Source organism: Schistocerca serialis, chromosome 1, assembly GCF_023864345.2.
Source record: "Schistocerca serialis cubense isolate TAMUIC-IGC-003099 chromosome 1, iqSchSeri2.2, whole genome shotgun sequence".
In the NCBI taxonomy this organism is placed as follows: Eukaryota; Metazoa; Arthropoda; class Insecta; order Orthoptera; family Acrididae; genus Schistocerca; species Schistocerca serialis.
The window spans coordinates 1,215,663,721-1,215,681,421 of record NC_064638.1 but is presented as its reverse complement, the minus strand read 5'-3'; the positions used below and the strand labels follow the sequence as shown (position 1 = coordinate 1,215,681,421).

At 43.0% G+C, this 17,701-nt stretch overlaps 1 protein-coding gene and 1 non-coding gene across 2 annotated transcripts in view; both read left to right on the top strand.

The window, feature by feature from the left end:
- LOC126456647 (ionotropic receptor 75a-like) overlaps positions 1–17,701 on the top strand; it is a 198,854-nt gene that overhangs the window by 169,782 nt on the left and 11,371 nt on the right. Inside the window, exon 9 of the mRNA XM_050092393.1 lies at positions 12,447–12,644. Within this exon, the coding sequence (XP_049948350.1) occupies positions 12,447–12,644 (198 nt within the window). The remainder of the gene's footprint in view (positions 1–12,446; positions 12,645–17,701) is intronic.
- On the top strand, positions 13,630–13,703 carry Trnat-ugu (transfer RNA threonine (anticodon UGU)). Its single transcript has one exon. It is a non-coding gene; the product is annotated as a tRNA-Thr (tRNA).

Here is a 17,701-nt window from a genome sequence, read left to right as displayed (position 1 = left end):
TCACCCGGCGTGATGGTATGGAGTGCCACATGTTACACGTCTTGGTCACCTTTTGTTCGCATTGACGGCACTTTGAACAGTGGACGTTACATTTCAGATGTGTTACGAACCGTGGCTCCACCCATCATTCGATCCCTAAGAAACCCTACATTTCTGCAGGATAATGAACGACCGCATGTTGCAGGTCCTGTACGGACCTTTCTGGATACAGAAAATGTTCGATTGCTACCCTGGCCAGCACATTATCCAGATCTCTCACCAACTGAAAACGTCTGGTCAATGGTGGCCGAGCAACTGGCTAGTCACAATACGCCAGTCACTACACTTGATGAACTGTGGTATCGTGTTGAAGCTGCATGGGCTACTGTACCTGTACACGCCATCCAAGCTCTGTTTGACTCAATGCCCAGATGTATCAAGACCGTTATTACGCCAGACGTAGTTGTTCTGGGTACTGATTTCGCAGGATCTATGCACCCAAATTGCGTGAAAATGTAATCGCATGTCAGTTCTAGTATGATATATTTGTCCAATGAATACACGTTTATCATCTGCATTTCTTCTTGGTGTAGCAATTTTAATGGCCAGTAGTGTAATACGTACAAGAGTCAAGAGGAAATATTAAGAGTGGAATACCAAGAACTATGTGCTCGGATTAAAAACGGTGTAAGACAGGTATGTAGTCTTTTGACCTTACTGTTCAACTTGTACATCGTGGAAGCAACGCTGGAAATAAAAAAAACAGTACTGTAGTGCAATTAAAATTCAACGTGAAAGAACATGAATGATATGATTCTCTGATGACATTGCTATCTTGAGTGAAAATGAAGAAGAATTACATGATCTGCAGAATGGAATGAACAGTCTAAAGAGTACAGAATCTGAATTGAGAGTAAATGGAAGAAAAACGAAAGTAGTGAGAAGCAGCATAAATGAAAACGGTGAGGAAGCATAAGGACTGATGGTTACGAAGTGAATGAAGTTAAGGAACTCTACTACCTAGGCAGTAAAATAACCAATGACGGACGGAGCAAGGAGGACATCAAAAAAGCAGACTAAAACTGGCGAAAAGGGCATTTCTGGCCAAGGGAAATCTACTAGTGTCAAACATACACCTTCATTTGAGGAGTAAATTTCTGTGAATGTATGTCTGAAGCACTGCATGTCTGAAGCATTGTATGGCAATGAAACATGGACTGCAAGGAAACCGGAACAGAAGAGAATCGAGGCTTTTGAAATTTGGCGCTATAGACGAATGTTGAAAATTAAGTGGCCTGGTAAGGTAAGGAATGAGGACGTTTTGCGCAGAATCGGAGAGGAAAGGGATCTGTGGAAAATTCTGACAAGGAGAAAGAACAGGGTACTACGACATCTGTTAAGACACCAGGAAATAGTACTAGAGGGAGCTGTATGGGCAAAGCTGTAGAGGAAGACAGAGGCTGAAGCACATCTAGCAAGTAATTAAGAACGTAGGTTGCAATTGCTACTCTGAATTAAGAGGTTGACACAGGAGAGGAATTAGTGGTGGCCAAAAGAAGAAAAAAAAAACAGTGGCAGCTATTGGCGTTTAGGTACAGGTCCGTGTATGTCTATTGTCTATAGACGGATTGTACCAGAGTGTCATCATTTTCCTTCCTTATCGGGATATCGAGGAAAGGCAGGCATCCGTTTTCTTGTACCTACGTGGTGAACTTTATGTGGCCATGCAGCCTGTAAAGGTTGCCAAAAAGTTCCTCCAGGTTTCCTACGGCATGAGGCAACTCCACGAATGTGTCATCCACGTATCGGCAAACCGCCTTTGTTCCAGATGTGTGGTTTCGAGAGACATTTTTTCGAAGTGTTCCATGTATAGTTGGTGATTCCTGGGGCAGTGGTGAGGGGAGGGGGGGGGGCATCCAATAAGCTCTCCATCTAACTGGTGGTAGAACTTTCCACTACATTGGAAGTAACTGGTAGCGAGCGCATGGCGTCACAGTTCCACAGTGTCTTCGTCAACGTGCCTCGCCCGTAATGTCAAGATGTATCCTAGCGGTCCTGTGTAAAGAGAGATGTGACGTCGGTACTGACCAGCTCACGCTAGTCCAGATGTATTTCCCGAAACACCTTCACAACCTCGGAAAGTTTTTGACATGGTGCGTACAATGACTTACGAGAGGATTTGGCAGCTGCGCCTGGTGTTTAACTATTCCATATGTTTGAATTTATCGTGTCAACTATTGGACGAAGTGCAACTCCATTTTTGTGATTGGCCCAGCTGCAGCAGACGAGGCAAAGGAAGCTGTGGTCCAGCGGCTGAAAAGATACAAACTGCACATGAAACCCACACTTCGCCTGAAGATGAGGAGTAGGGAATATGTCGAAACTTTGCCGCCGGACGACGCCTTGACTCGGCTGATAACCAGAGAAGGCTTCATCAGCTATGACAGTATTTGCAATCTGTCTGTGCAACTATGAGAAATAGCATGTGTTAGCACCTTATGCGCCTATTTAGTTGATATAAAACATCAGCGTTGTACGTACTTTACGTCTGATTTCTACTTACATCAGGAAATTTCGTCTGCTCGAACACTTTTAGGCATACATTTGTTTTCCACTGCTTCTTTTGCCTAATCTCACATCGCTTTGCAGCAGCACACATTTCTTGATATGAAATATGTTTTAATACAGGAAGTTAAAAAATGGTCTTTAAAACTTTAGCAAGTATATTTCAGAAATGAGAACAGATAGAAATGTGCCGTTTGCAGCATAATGTTCACACACACCTAGTGTTGCAGTAGCTGTTTAACAGAGTTCATTGAGTACGGCATCGTAGCTCGCTTCGTACTTGAATAATATTCCCAGTTATTCCTTTGTCCAGCTTAGAAAGTCCTCATTAACGTGTACATCTGCCGCTTTGATGTGATTTCGCAGTTCCTGCTGGTCCCTTATCAGGGTTGGTAGGCAGCATGCTTCACGAAGTCCCAAATAAAAATATCTAATGCCGTTATGACTGGAGACCTTGTGGACCAGAAAATGGGTCCTACTCTGCCAATGGAGCGATATGTAACATCGACTGAGGACCAGTGAGGATAGGCAAACGACCTTGTCACAGCATTATGTCAGGCTGCAGCTCTTCAACTTGTGGAAATGTTAACTGTTCCAATACGTGCAGATAAATACTCGAGAATATTGACGCTTTTGCTAAGAAAAGGGGACCCACCACATAGTCATGAAGGAGACCACACCATAAGTTTATCTTTGGACTGCCGAGCACCATTTCCATGCAAAAGTGTGGATGTCAGAATCTCAGATCTGCACAAAGAGTCGGTTTACTTTCGCAGGCACATGAAATGAGCTTCGTCCGAGAACATCACCTTTCTCAGTCTTGGTCACAGTCGATGTGTCTCACAAACTCATTGCTTTGTGCTTTGGCACGTCATTAACGTGAAGCGCATGCAGCAGCTGCACATGGTAGTCTTGAAGCCTTGTGCAATAGCCTGTGGATCGTAGTGGGTGACAGTCATAACTGTCGAGTTGTTTGATGGATTGATTTGCTTGGGCTCTGGACAAACGATTGTTGCACCCGTTTCACATCTGAATCATTCGTACTATGACGCCCAGAACTCATCGTCTTCGTTGATCTTCCTTGAAGCTCCTGGACCACTCTCTGACGTTCGGACGTGAAGGTAATGTGCTTCTGTGACGTGTCCGAACGTTCCGCTGGACCTGGCTGTGAAATTTGGGCTATAACAACCATTCTTCATACTGCGCCATAAAAGAAGAGAGAAAGAAACTTCAGGTGTGTCTGAACGTTATACCACTAAACCACACCTTCCTGCTTATCCGCATTTCTGAAGTACATGGTCATAGCTGTAAAGATCGTTTTCGAACGCCCTGTATAGCGCCAACACTGTCGATACGCAAACAAACAGCAGCGATGCTATATTTTGTGACGTTGAGTATCCCATTCCTTTATTCAGTGTTACTTTCATACCGAACGTTGTGTACACGCCCAACTTCTCGATATCGTCACACTTATTCTATTCCATCAACTGAACACTTTTGTATCCATAAATAATGTTTTGGACACGAAATTCACTATGTCTCCTGTTTCAACATCTAACCTAAGCATTTACCAACTCTTAAGGTTACTGAAAGGGTAGCGAGGAGGTGGAGTGGAAACTGCCAATAAAAATACAAGTACACAACAAACCTAAATTATATTATTTGATTCGAGGTCTGTAGAGTTGCTCTTTACAGAAAACTAAAACTTAAGCAAATTTATTGGTTCAAATGGCTCTGAGCACTATGGGACTTAACATTTATGGTCATCAGTCCTCTAGAACTTAGAACTACCTAAACCTAACTAACCCAAGGACATCACACAACACCCAGTCATCACGAGGCAGAGAAAATCCCTGACCCCGCCGGGAATCGAACCCGGGAACCCGGGCGTGGGAAGCGAGAACGCTACCGCACGACCTCGAGCTGCGGACAGAAAATTTATTGCTCGTCAGTCTTAACACAAGTACGTAAGAATTAGAATCAAGTGTTCTACAGGAACTGAAAAATTTATAAAATGTGCAGCTAGCCTGTGCTCCGAGAATCTGACTTGCATACCATCTTGTAACATGATACAATTTTACAAATGTTCCAGAGCATTAAGCTATCCGTACTTGACAACTATAATACTCGAAAAACTCTCATAAAACGAGGGAAAAGATATAAAGCACACAGAGCGTACTTGTTAGAGCTTAGCCGTAAATGTATGAAAACCTTTTAGAGCTCAGAATAAAAATTTATAAATCGATGAAAGTTGATAATGTCAAATAGAAGACTACTAACATTATAGGAATCCAACGTGAAAATCTATTGTTACAGAAGTGACTAACTTGACATTAAATATCACAGAACAGGTATTTATTTCTGACACCAAAAACCAAATTAAAATAGCGCACAGCTTAGTGTGCAGGTATATGGGTACACACATCTATGTAAAGAAACGCTTCTTAAACTCAAAGGCATTATACAATAAGAGAGCAGCAGGTTATGAAAACTTGTTTATGTGATCGCCTCCAAACCAGTCATCATTTCATAAATTATTTTAGCATTGTGGCAGGGGAGCTACAACCATTATAACAGAAATCAGAACCAGAGACAGACAGCACTGCAACGACATTGAAAGAGCAAATGAAACTTGAAGAGTTAAATAAAAAAATAATATTAGCGAAGGTCAGTGTTGAAATGACCATTCGCGGAAACACGTAAGATATTTCGCTGTGGCATTTCGTTTTAAAATGTTTTTCACCAGATTAAATTTTCCTTGGTTCGCTTCTAGCAGTGTAGCGAACGAAGTAGAAAACTGCAAGCGTTCTACGTGTAGCTGTTATTGTTCTGCCATTACCCCGACCCGTCAGACTAAGTAAATTCACCTCGAGGTCTCCTTACATGCAGTAGTATATCGAGTGCGTCACCCAACGGGCCGGAAAGGGTGAACAGGAAACCTACGAGGCTTATATTGGGAGAAGGAAGACAAGGATATCACGCTTCATATACCGTACAAAGGAAAACATCACTATGTCTCCATCGAAGCACGTATCACGGTTGCCAACAGTTCTGCAGCTTGTTAGAGCGAGGAAAACACAGACAGAAAGACAGCGCATGCAGTGCTCTTAAATCGTGTAGAGCGCTCGAGCGTGATGCACTATCACTCGTTGCTACAGCAAGCGGGTTTACGAGCAAATAAACGATTTAGTTATCAGACTGCCCTGTTTCTGAGTCATTGTTCTGCATTTGCTACTGGCAACCAGTCTAAACATCCAGTTTACCATCTGTCACCAGGACTGATCGAGAATTGGTGCTACACTCACTGCTGTAACTTAATTGTATCTGTGATATACCCAATCCAAATCCATCAGTCCGCTTGTTGCAGTACACTGACGACACCTATTCACTTACCTTCCTCTCAAACCAAAGTCACCATAGCATAAATATTTCACTTCCTGATCAAACTTTGCAAGCTACTACTCCTTTCAGAGCTACGGAGGAGTATTCCCACGAAGTGGTGAACGCAGTTCGTGCCCTGAAATACAGTCCAGACAGTAAATGTGACACTGTGATACACTGAAGAGCCAATGAAACTGTTACACTTGCCTAATATCGAATAAGTCCCCCTCGAGCACGCAGAAGTAAGGCAACATGACGTGGCATGGGCTTGGCGAATGTCTGAGGTAGTGATGGAGGGAACTGATACCATGCAACCTGCGAGGCTGTCCATAAATCCGTAAGAGTACAGAGGTTGGAGACCTCTTCTGAACCGCACGTTGCAAGGCATCCCAGAAACATTCAATAATTTTCTTGTCTGGGAGTTTTGTGGCCAGTGGAGGCTTTTGAACTCAGAATAGTGTTCGTAGAGCCACTCTGTAGCAATTCTGGACGTGTGGGATGTCGCACTGTCTTTTTTGGAATTGCGCAAGTCTGTCGGAATGCACAAAGGACATGAATGGATAGAGGTGATCAGACAGGATGCTTAGGTACGTGTCACCTGTCAGAGTCGTATCTAGAGGTATCACGGGTGCCATATCACTCTAGCTGCACACTCACACTCCGTTACAGAACGTCCGCCAGCTGGAACAGTCCCTGCTGACATACAGGGTCAATGGATTCATGAGTTGTCTCGATACCCGTACACGTCCATCCGCTCGATACACTTTGAAACGGGACTCGTTCGGCCAGGCAACATGTTTCCAGTCATTAACAGACAAACAGCAGTGTTTCGAGCCAAGGTGAGGCGTAAACCTTTGTGTCGTGCAGTACATGAAGATGCCTATCACTGAGATGGATTCAGATCACCAAGTGTTCTGAAGCAGCTGAAAAAATGAACAGAGATCAAGAACTCCACAAGAAAAACCCAAAAGCAAGAGAGAATATGAAAGGGGTACAATTTTACCTAACTTGAATAGCATCAAACATCCCAGTCATATGAGATCAAAAGCATTTCTCACCATTACAGTGAAGATTTCTGGTTGCATATATTCATTAACATGACAGACAAACTGCTTTATACAGGGTGCTGCCCTGGGAGAAATATCGTCTCCGGTGAAAGATTTTAGCCTTTCAGTAAGATATAAGAGCACCTACTTGTTTCTAAGTAAGGCGGTCGCAGGAAGGTGAAGGCACACTGTGATCAAGAAGCGACTAACACCGAATGTGGTGCAGTTTTGTGATGCTTGAAAGGAGCTCGTTTCAGCTTCTGATGTATCCTCTAGTGCAGGTCTGGCTAACATTAGTGTTGTCCAGTCCGCTCAGCACTCCGACTGCCCCCTCCACTGCCCTGTTTCAAGCAGTTGAGTGAGATGGTTATAGGCTGAGTGCTGCACACATGGGAAACTTAGGATGTGCGTTTACAACACAGTTGGACTATTTCTAAGAGGCGAATTTTGCAGCAGACTTATACAGGTAGTAGTCTGTCACTATTGTTTATTTTCAATTTTTTATTTTTCTACCAAAGCAATGACTTCACTATTTAATTCAATAACTTTATTAGACACCGTGAATAGCTACAGAATGCTGTATGTGCGGGGGTTTAACATTAAGTTGTGATGATTCTATTTTATATACATTTAGAGTTTAGAGTACATAATACGACTGGAGCTATGGTTCGTTATATACTCGAACACAAGGCGTTACACGGATTAAAATCTCTGAAATCCGAACATTGGAGGGACTTTGTCAGTTTTATAACAAAAAAAAAAAAAAAACCGTTCGCACTCATTCTCTGAACAAAACTAACTTTAGGGAATTGTCTGTGCAATCGAGAATGTTGCTCTTGGGATAACATTTTATGAGAGTCTTCTAAATTTCAGATTGAACAAATAGGTCGTTGAACTGAGTGCTACACTGTGCGTCTATCACTTTGAGTCTGAGGTAATAAGTCTAAAAAATAAAATGAGTCTAAAAAATAAATCAAAGTCAATTTTCAACGTGCTAAACCTTATAATTTCTTTGTAAAATCGTGATGAAATCGTTGAAGCGTAGTCAGTCATGTCTGCTCCACAAAAAACTGCCTTGAGTTCCGAGGAAATGTTCCATGTCATGAACTTGAAGCCGATTCTTACATGAGATTAATTTGTTTTTTACTTTCTTCTGTGTCCATCACAGTTGAGACAACAGGCATTTTTATACAGATGAACAAAATCAGCTGCTAAATATTCGTTGAAATTCATGGTGAAAATCTTCAGCTATCTTTTACTGTATTTTCCACACAGACACTAATTTTGATCATAATCCGTTTTCCATTGGTACAAATGGCAGAAATGTTATACCATGATGGAAGCGAGTAAAAATTTCTGTTTTAGGCGATAAAATTGTCAGCAACATAATGACATTGCAGGGTGCAATTGACACCAAAAGTCTTATTAACAACGAAACACAGTAACAAGCCAGCCAAGTTTGTTATTGAATTTCGACGTGAACAAGGCTTCCGGAGACAGTTCTCTGTACAGCATCATTATACAGTTGATGATTTTATTGACAGTGGTTGGCCTGGAACAGCAACTTGTAATCTTTTACATCGTGGCATAACATCACTGCCATTTATACCTGCTGACCTAGAAAATGATCTGTGACGGAAACTAGTAGTGCTGTGCAAATTAAAAGCCAGCTGAAGATTTTCCCAACGAATTTAGTTATTTCTCTGTAGTGACTCGTTTCGGGCCATCAGATTCATTCTCAAAGCATAGGCTTGGACTTAAGTGTAATCACACATTTCCATCAAATTCACGTACTCTAAGACCATGGCTTGAAAATAGACCTGATGGTCTCTTACTAGTTACCACAAGGAAATGACTGTTATACGTATTATGAGGCATATTGAACGAATAAAGAAAAGTTGAAAAAAAATGAGGAATAAAGTTCAGTTCCTAGTGCTGTCCTACATCAGTATTCTGCAATTTCATAATTGGGAGTAATTTTTTTAATTGTATCAGGCTTGCCCGCCATATTGTTACCAAATGGTTCTCGCCTTTCATTAAAAGAATGAATTCAAATAATTGGTAATGCCGGCCATAAAAATATTCTTCACTGCTCTGTTTACCCTTAATTTTTGCTCCAGGGGCCGCCTTCAGTTCAGACAGCATTCACACTCGTTTGTCAGAAGACAAGTGCATCATATAGTCTGTACGGATGGAGTTGTAATGACGTTCCAATGAATATTTTCCAGCTCACAAAAGTGTGACAGTATATCAAGCATTTCGTGTCGCATCCAAACTGTACGAAAAATAAATCAATTCCCGTCCAGTATCGAATGATGTGACATCTCCACTTTTCCTACTTACTGGACAAGTGCCTAGAGTCCTTGATAGTCCTAATGTTAAACATAATTTTACTTTTACACAATTGGTATTATTTAGCAACCTGTTACAAACCAACTGACTTGCTCCACCTGCACCCGCCTGTAGCTTTCCTTTTTCTTTCCATCCTCGCTCCTAGCGACGGGGTCATGAGACCTGTTAATCACGCTGTAGAAGAAGTTGTCCAGAGTATATGGCTAGCAGCTTTCAGTGCGATAGAACCTAGTTCCGTATCTCCTATCCTGCAACGTTAGTATCATTACAACCACGAGGAAAAAGACTAACGTTACAGGTACAGGAGGCACACCTAAAACTTCAACATCGATTTTCTCGGGCACTAGGGACCGTGGCATGAAAAGCCGCTAGTGAGGTAATCAGAACAGACCCTCTACATTCTACAACGTACCTAGACTCATTAAAGTCGGTAATTAACAGGTGTGATGGTCCCCTTGTAAGCCACACTCACCGCTGCGCTGGGAGCGATAGCCAGGAGCACGGCCGGAGCGCTGTTTGGCCGCACCTGCTCTAGCACATGAATTCTGCCAAAACAAAGCTAATGATCATAACACGAATCACTCACTGCTCCCACAGACCTAAACTTCAACACATACATTCCTCCCAGCGAACTTAGTCTCTTTACACCACATGAGATTTACTTGAGAAACCTCTTGGTAAATAATTCTAGGCTTACTAACAGGTCATATATGGTTATTTCCTGCTACTACCCTCATTAACATTTTACATTACGTATATACACATACTCCGCAAGCAACTGCACGGTGCGTGGCGGAGGGTACCCTCTACGACCACTAGCTATTTGTTTTCCTGTCCCACTCACAAAAGAGCGAGGAAAAAACTACTATCTATATGCCTCCGTATGAGCCCTAAATCCTCGTACCGTATCTTAGTGGTCCTTACGCACAATGTATGTCGGAGGCAGTAAAATCGTTCTGCAGTCAGATTCAGTTCCAGTTCTCTAAATTTTCTCAATAGCGTTCCTCAAAAAGAATTTCACCTTCCCTTCAGGCATTCCCATTTGAGTGTCCGACGCGAGTTCGTAACATCTGCGTGTTGTTCGAACCTGCCAGTAACAAATCTATCAGCCTACCTCTGAACTGCTTCGATGTCTTCCTTCAGTCGGACCTAGAGTGCTTACCAAATACTCGAACAGTATTCTCCTTTACAGATGAATCATACATTCACAAAATTCTCCAAACAAACCACAGCTGCCTATTCACTTTCCGTACTACTGTCTTTACATGCACACTCCACTTCATATCGCTTTGCAACTTTATGCACAAATATTTAAACGGTGTGACTGTCAAGTGGAAAACTACTAATACTGTATCCGAATATTACGGGTTTCTTTATCCTACTCATTCTCGTTAACTTACAATTTTTCTACATTTAGAGCTAATTGCCACTCACTAGACCAACTTGAAAGTACATCAGTCATGGGAACCTACGATGACACGCAGCCGTAATTCCCGTACTTACTTAAACTCGCCGATCGCCTAGTCACCTAGTCATGTGACGCGACAGCAGATTTTTCAGCTCATGAAGTCGAAACTATGTCGTTGATGACGATAATATTAGTGGGGTAATATGAGTGGGGACCCCTTTCCTGACAGGCTATGCCAACAAATTATGCCTCTAATACATGTTTTTGAGAGTACATTCGTGTTCTCCTTATCTACAGACGTTTATATTTACTTACCCATGATGAACATTGTTCTTCTACTGAAGATGCTTTACATTACCAGAATGATGGTGGTGGTGGTGGTTAGTGTTTAACGTCCCGTCGACAACGAGGTCATTAGAGACGGAGCGCAAGCTCGGGTTAGGGAAGGATTGCGAAGGAAATCGGCCGTGCACTTTCAAAGGAACCATTCCGGCATTTGCCTGAAACGATTTAGGGAAATCACGGAAAACCTAAATCAGGATGGCCGGAGACGGGATTGAACCGTCGTCCTCCCGAATGCGAGTCCAGTGTGCTAACCACTGCGCCACCTCGCTCGGTACCAGAATGAGATTTTCACTCTGCAGCGGAGTGTGCGCTGATATGAGAGTTCCTGGCAGATTAAAACTGTGTGCCGGACCGATACTCGAACTCGGGACCTTTGCCTTTCGCGGGCAAGTGCTCTACCATCTGAGCTACCCAAGCACGACTCACGACCCGTCCTCACAGCTTCAGTTCTGCCAGTACCTCGTCTCCTACCTTCCAAAAGTTTCATGCTTTACAGTAGCTGTCTTAAATTCCACGCAGTTCCGTAGGGCACTCCTGATGATACCTTTGTCCTGACGAGCTCTCACCTTCGAAAACAATATGTGTTTGTATTACTTAACAAGTCTTCGAGGCGCTCACATATGTTGGAACCTATTCCATACATTCGTACCTTCGTTAACAGTCCGCAGTAGGTCGCTGGTGACAATGCAGTTCTGATTTCTGGTATTCTCAGACTCTATAACTCGTGGTGCCCACCACAGCCTATCCTCTATTTCACCGAAATTTAACAGCTAATACTCGTCCACCTTAGAATGTAGAATCATAACGAGTACGCTTTCACGGCTGCCGTCTTCATTAATTAAAACTTCTGGGCTAAGAGACCGGGTCAAACAGTAGAAATTATTCCTTCTGATGCACTTTTAATAACTTTACTTATGTCTTGACCACTCTTTTATTTTTCATCAACTTTACGCGGTTGACTCCCGTCATTTTCAAAGGCTACAAAGATACAACTAAAACTGATATCAGACGATACGAAAATATGAGATATGTCACCGTTGATAAGAGACTTATTACAGCGACTCGAATATGGCTTCCTACCTTACCATTTCTATGTCAGTCATATAAAAACATTAGATACATTTTATCACGTCAAAATTCTCGAGCACGAGACAAGTGCGAACTGCTACCAGGGGAAAATTTTGGAAGCCAAATGACTAGACCGCCAGACGGCGCTGGTTAATTGGTACACGCTGCAGTTTGTTTCTGTCTACAATCACAATTTTCATCGATACAACGTATAAAAGAATTTCATTTTCTTTCCTCCTGACGTTTGGTCGCCAACTGCGGGCAACGTCTCTGAGGTGAGCCAACCATCCCCTCTTGCGCAGAGTGGGCTGGCAGCGCGAGGTTGGGATCCTGACGCGGCAGCGCCGGCTGTGGCTGCCCCAGAGACCCGTCTGCGAGAACATGGTCAGCGGCTTCGTCAGTGTCGGCATCATGGACTTCTACCCCGCGCTGCTCGTGCTTCAGTACGGCATAGCCGGCGCCATCGCAGTACTCGCCCTGGAGTTGCTGTACTTCCACAGGTATGCGCACGGAGTTACGCCGTTATCTCGAAAGTCTAAACCATCTTTGAGTTCAACGATGAGCTATCAGTGTAACAGAGATATTATCATACAACTCACTTTGGTAAGTTCCTAGTACACGTGCTTTACTTTTCCCTTCATTCTACCTACCATGAAACAGTAGTGCAGTTTCGTGTTGCATTTGAGTAGACACTGACAGGGAAGGAACGAGAAGTGGAGCGAAGATGAAACAAAGTGCTACCGATAACCTAGTCCTTTAGAAAAACGCCAGTCAGGTTCCTGTATTTAACGGTATATTCAATAAATAGATGACCATCAACAGTTACATATACCTTCAACCTATTAGAAGCCAGAGCTTTTACGGACTTAATATAGGGCATTTGCACATGGTGATAAGGAATGTTTAATTACTGTTTCCCTTCCTCTTATTAACTAAGCTAAGTAACTTATTCATAGTTTTTCATTACAAGGACTCGATCCCGCAGCCACGATTTCGACGTCATCGCAGTACTGTGTCACAAACCATGATAATAGGTAAAATGCGTGTTATTACTAAATAACTACACCCTAAAGAATCGGAGAAATACGTGTTCAATATTTTTAAAAATGCTATCGTGCGATACCATTGTTCACCCGTTGCCCCATACACAGGGCAGCTTTCGAATTTTAAATAGGGAAATCCTGTTTCTTATTATACAATATACACATACTAAGATGGTATCTGTTCTTTCGGACATGTTCGAAAGAACAGATACCATCTTAGTATATATATATAGTTAAGGCTCACCGGCCAGTTGACCATCTTCTTCTTCTGTGCGAATGCACAAACAGTGCCCGAACTCTTACGGGAATCGGCAACGCGCCGCGAGTAATGAGTATAATGAGCGGGGGCACTACGAATGTAGTGTGGGACAATACGTTGAGAATGTGGGTTTCGCGGGAGGCGTGCCAGAGATAAATCCCTGCAGTCGCGCTATGCTCTGTGTCCTCGGTGGCTCAGATGGATAGAGCGTCTGCCATGTAAGCAGGAGATCCCGGGTTCAAGTCCCGGTCGGGGCACACAATTCCATCTGTCCCCGTTGTCGTATGTCAACGCCTGTAAGCAGCTAAGGGTGTTCATTTCATTGTAATCTTATTGTACAATCCGATTATACTTCTGTATGCAAAACAAAAATTGTCGTGGCGTGACAGATGGAGCTATAGTCGACAAGTAATAAAAATGAGTTCCAAAATGCACTAGACGAAAAGCATTGACCGAGCGAGGAGGCGCAGTGGTTAGAAAACTGCACTCGCATTCGGGAGGACGACGGTTGAAACCAGCGTGCGGCCATCCTGATTAAGGTTTTCTATCATTTCCTTAAATGGCTTCAGGCAGATGCCCTGATAGTTCCTTTGAAAGGGTACGGCCGACTTCCTTTGGTCCTCACCTCCGAATCAACAAATCAACCAACGAAAGACATAGAAACAGACAAGTGTAGCAAACCAAGTATTTTGGAGTTTTGTCCGTGTCGGTGTTTCGAAAAATTCATTCATTCATTATCTGCGTGTACGTCATCCCTCATTTCTTAAATTCGTTCCTTCATAACCAGATTGCATTATTAGTTAGATACTTATATTGATAGGTTTACTACAGAAGATAAAAGTGGAATAGTTTAAATTTATGGAATCGTGACAGGAATATCGATAGTGGAGTAGTCCTTTATACTCAACGTTACCTCAAGAGGGTGCGATCACACGCTTCTCTTTGTCGGGTCATTGGAAACTTCATCACTGCGGGAACTGCACAGCCATGGAAAAGGGAAAAGGAACCGTTGAAGTACATTTACTTGAAAGAACACTGAAACCGTGATGTTAGCTACAGTGAATCATAGCCCCCACTTTAGAACACCGAAATTACGTCGTGTAGCGAGAGTTGCCAGCTTAGTGTTGGCCGACCCGTTACACACTTCCCAATATCAGGAACTTTATTCCAATGATTTCCAGAACCTAAGCGATTTTGCCATTGGTCGCTTGAGCAAATAAGAAGAGATGCTAGTTCCTCTCTTCGACTGTTCTTCTCTGATATCGACCTCCACCAACAACCATAAGAATAATCGACAGAATATGCGTTATTGGAAGGTTGAAAACCACAATGGTTACGCCTCCGTGGCAAGTGACTGTTTGGAATGGAGAAATTAGTGACAAACTCATTGGTAAATTCTTTATCGATTGCATCTTAAACGGTGTAAATACAGAACTTGTGGAACATATTCTGTGTTCGAACATTATGAATTACCTCGAAGAAAACGATTTGTTGACACATAGTCAGCACGGATTCAGAAAATATCGTTCCTATGAAACACAACTAGCTCTTTATACTCATGAAATAATGAGTGCTATCGACATTGGTTGTCAAGTCGATTCCATATTTTTAGATTTCCAGAAGGCTTTCTACACCGTTCCTCACAAGCGTCTTCTAACCAAATTGCGTAACTATGGAATATCGTCTCAGTTGTGCGACTGTACTCATGATTTCCTGTCGGAAAGGTCACAGTTCGTAAAATGGACGGAAAGTCATCGAGTAAAACAGAAATAATATCCGGCGTTCCCCAAGAAAGTGCTATAGGCCCTCAATTGTTCCTGATCTATATTAACGACATAGGAGACAATCTGAGTAGCCGTCTTAGATTCTTTGCAGATGATGATGTCATTTACCGTCTTGTTAAGTCATCAGATGACCAAAACGAATTGTAAAATGATTTAGATAAGATATCTGTATGGTGGGAAATTGACCCTGAATAAAGAAAAGTGTGAAGTTACTCAAGTGAGTAATGAAAGAATTCCACTAAATTTCGATTACCGATTCTGACGGCTGTAAATTCAACTAAATACTCAGGAATTACAATTACAGATACCCTAAATTGGAAGGATCGCATAGACAATGTTGTGGTTAGAGCCAACGAAAGACTGCGATTCATTGGCAGAACACTTAGAAAATGAAACAGGTCTATTAAGGAGACTGCTTACACCTCGATTGTCCTATTCTGGAGTATTTTTTTAAATTTTTTGTTCACAAATTTATACTTATACAATCTTAACCCACTTCCTATTTGATTAATGTGTCCTAAATTTTATACAAACCTTGATTGCAGCTAATTACAAATTCATTAAGAGAGCTACAGCCATCACTAAATTAACAATGGGCAACTAATTTATTATTAATATATTTTTTCTATAATACCTACGCATAACTACTGCCTGCAGCGTCACAGGTGTGTCAGCAGTTTACAAACCTACGTATAGAGCGTTGCCCATCGAGTTAATCCCGATGAGCTTGCCCCTGACACTGGGCGGGCCAAAGATGTTAATCGCTGCAGGTTCCTAACTAAGTTTCCTAATTCTAAGTCCTACTAACTAATTCTATTTTATGTCATATACGGTGCTTGTCCTATATGGGTGGTGTTGTACCCCACTCCCCCTAGTCCTGTATGCGGCTGATTACAGACTGTGAAGAAAGTCAGCTTGTCCACGCACAGGCGGTATAGGAATAGGGTACTGGACACAGATGGTATTAAGTGTGTCTCAGGTTGTTAGTTGGTAAATGTCCTTCAGGTATTCTTTTAACACTTCTGGAGATACCTCGTTAGCCAATTTATTCAGAGTTTGAAAAATATCTTCTCGTCTGAGTAAGTGATAGGTGTCATGGTGGGGTAGTTGGTCACTTAATGTAGATGCTACTCATTGAAAAGGGGGCACTCGTAGACCACATGATCGGGAGTACCCTCTGATACACGACATTCACAAGCGAGTGTAGCCCTCTTCCCAAACCGACATAGATATGTCGAGTACGGCCCATGACCAGTGAGAAAGTGGAACAATCCTCGGGTTGGTTCAAAGTACTTCATGCCCAGTCATTCCCTACATTCAGTAGGGATTCAAATGTTCTACGGTCTGTTTCTTCTGCTTCCCACGATTCCTGCCATAATTGCTGTCTCTTCACCTTATCTCAGCCTTACCCCAATGCCTAATATGTCTTCTATTTTCGCGGCACTCCCTTTTTTGGCCCAGAACCACACAGCCTGTTCTCTGATTTTGATGTCCAGGGGGGCAGAGCCCCATTATGACTAATAGGGATCCCCTTGGAGATGTCCTGTAGGCACCCACAGATTTCACTACCATGTTTCTCTGATTTCTTCTCACTGTCATGGCGGGCACTACACTCATGAGCCTGTGCACCCAGACTCCTGAGCTGTGACCCACTATTGATGTCAGGATACTATAATGATATAATTTTATGAGGTGAGGGGGAAGATGAAATCTTTTATGTCCAATGGAGATGAGATTGTTCAGTGGTTGGAGGGCTGTCTGGGTTATGGTGTCAATGTCTTTCCCGAAGTTCCACCTTTCGTCAATGATGATTCCCAGGTATTGTGTCTCACGTCGCCGAAGAACAGGTGAGCCCTCGATTCTCACAGTGGGATTGCTGATCAGCTGTCATTTTAGCAGAAGGTAAGTTGGTTTACTTAGTGATATTTTCATCTCTGTGTTCTGGCACCAAAGTTGCAGTTTATCTATAGCCCTTCCTATTTTGGGGTCTATGTCCTCACGGCTACGGCTGCCAACCAACAGGAGGAGGTCATCCGTGTAGGCTATCACCTCCAGGACTTGTTCAATTTGTTGTAAGTTACCCAGTAAGGGCTCCATGTGGATGTCCCAGAACAGGGGACCTAAAACGGAGCTCTGGGGGCATCCTTTTGTTATCGATTTTCCCACTCTCCCGCTAGGGGATGGTAGCCAGACCTCCCGATCCTCGCAATAGCTCCTCCGGCACCTATATAGCGGCCCTGGACACTCTTTCTCTCGCAAGCAGGAGGAGAGCGAAGGCCACCACAGGTTGCCGAAGGCACGACTGATATCTACCATGATACCACAGACCTCAGCCGCCAGGGTGATTGCATCAGATGCCGATCGCCCAGGCCTGAAGCCGAACTGCCTGCTGCTCATCCCGCACAGCACTCGGTGTGCAGCCAGTCTGTCTAGTATCTTCCCAGGTAGATCCAACAAACATATAGGTCTGT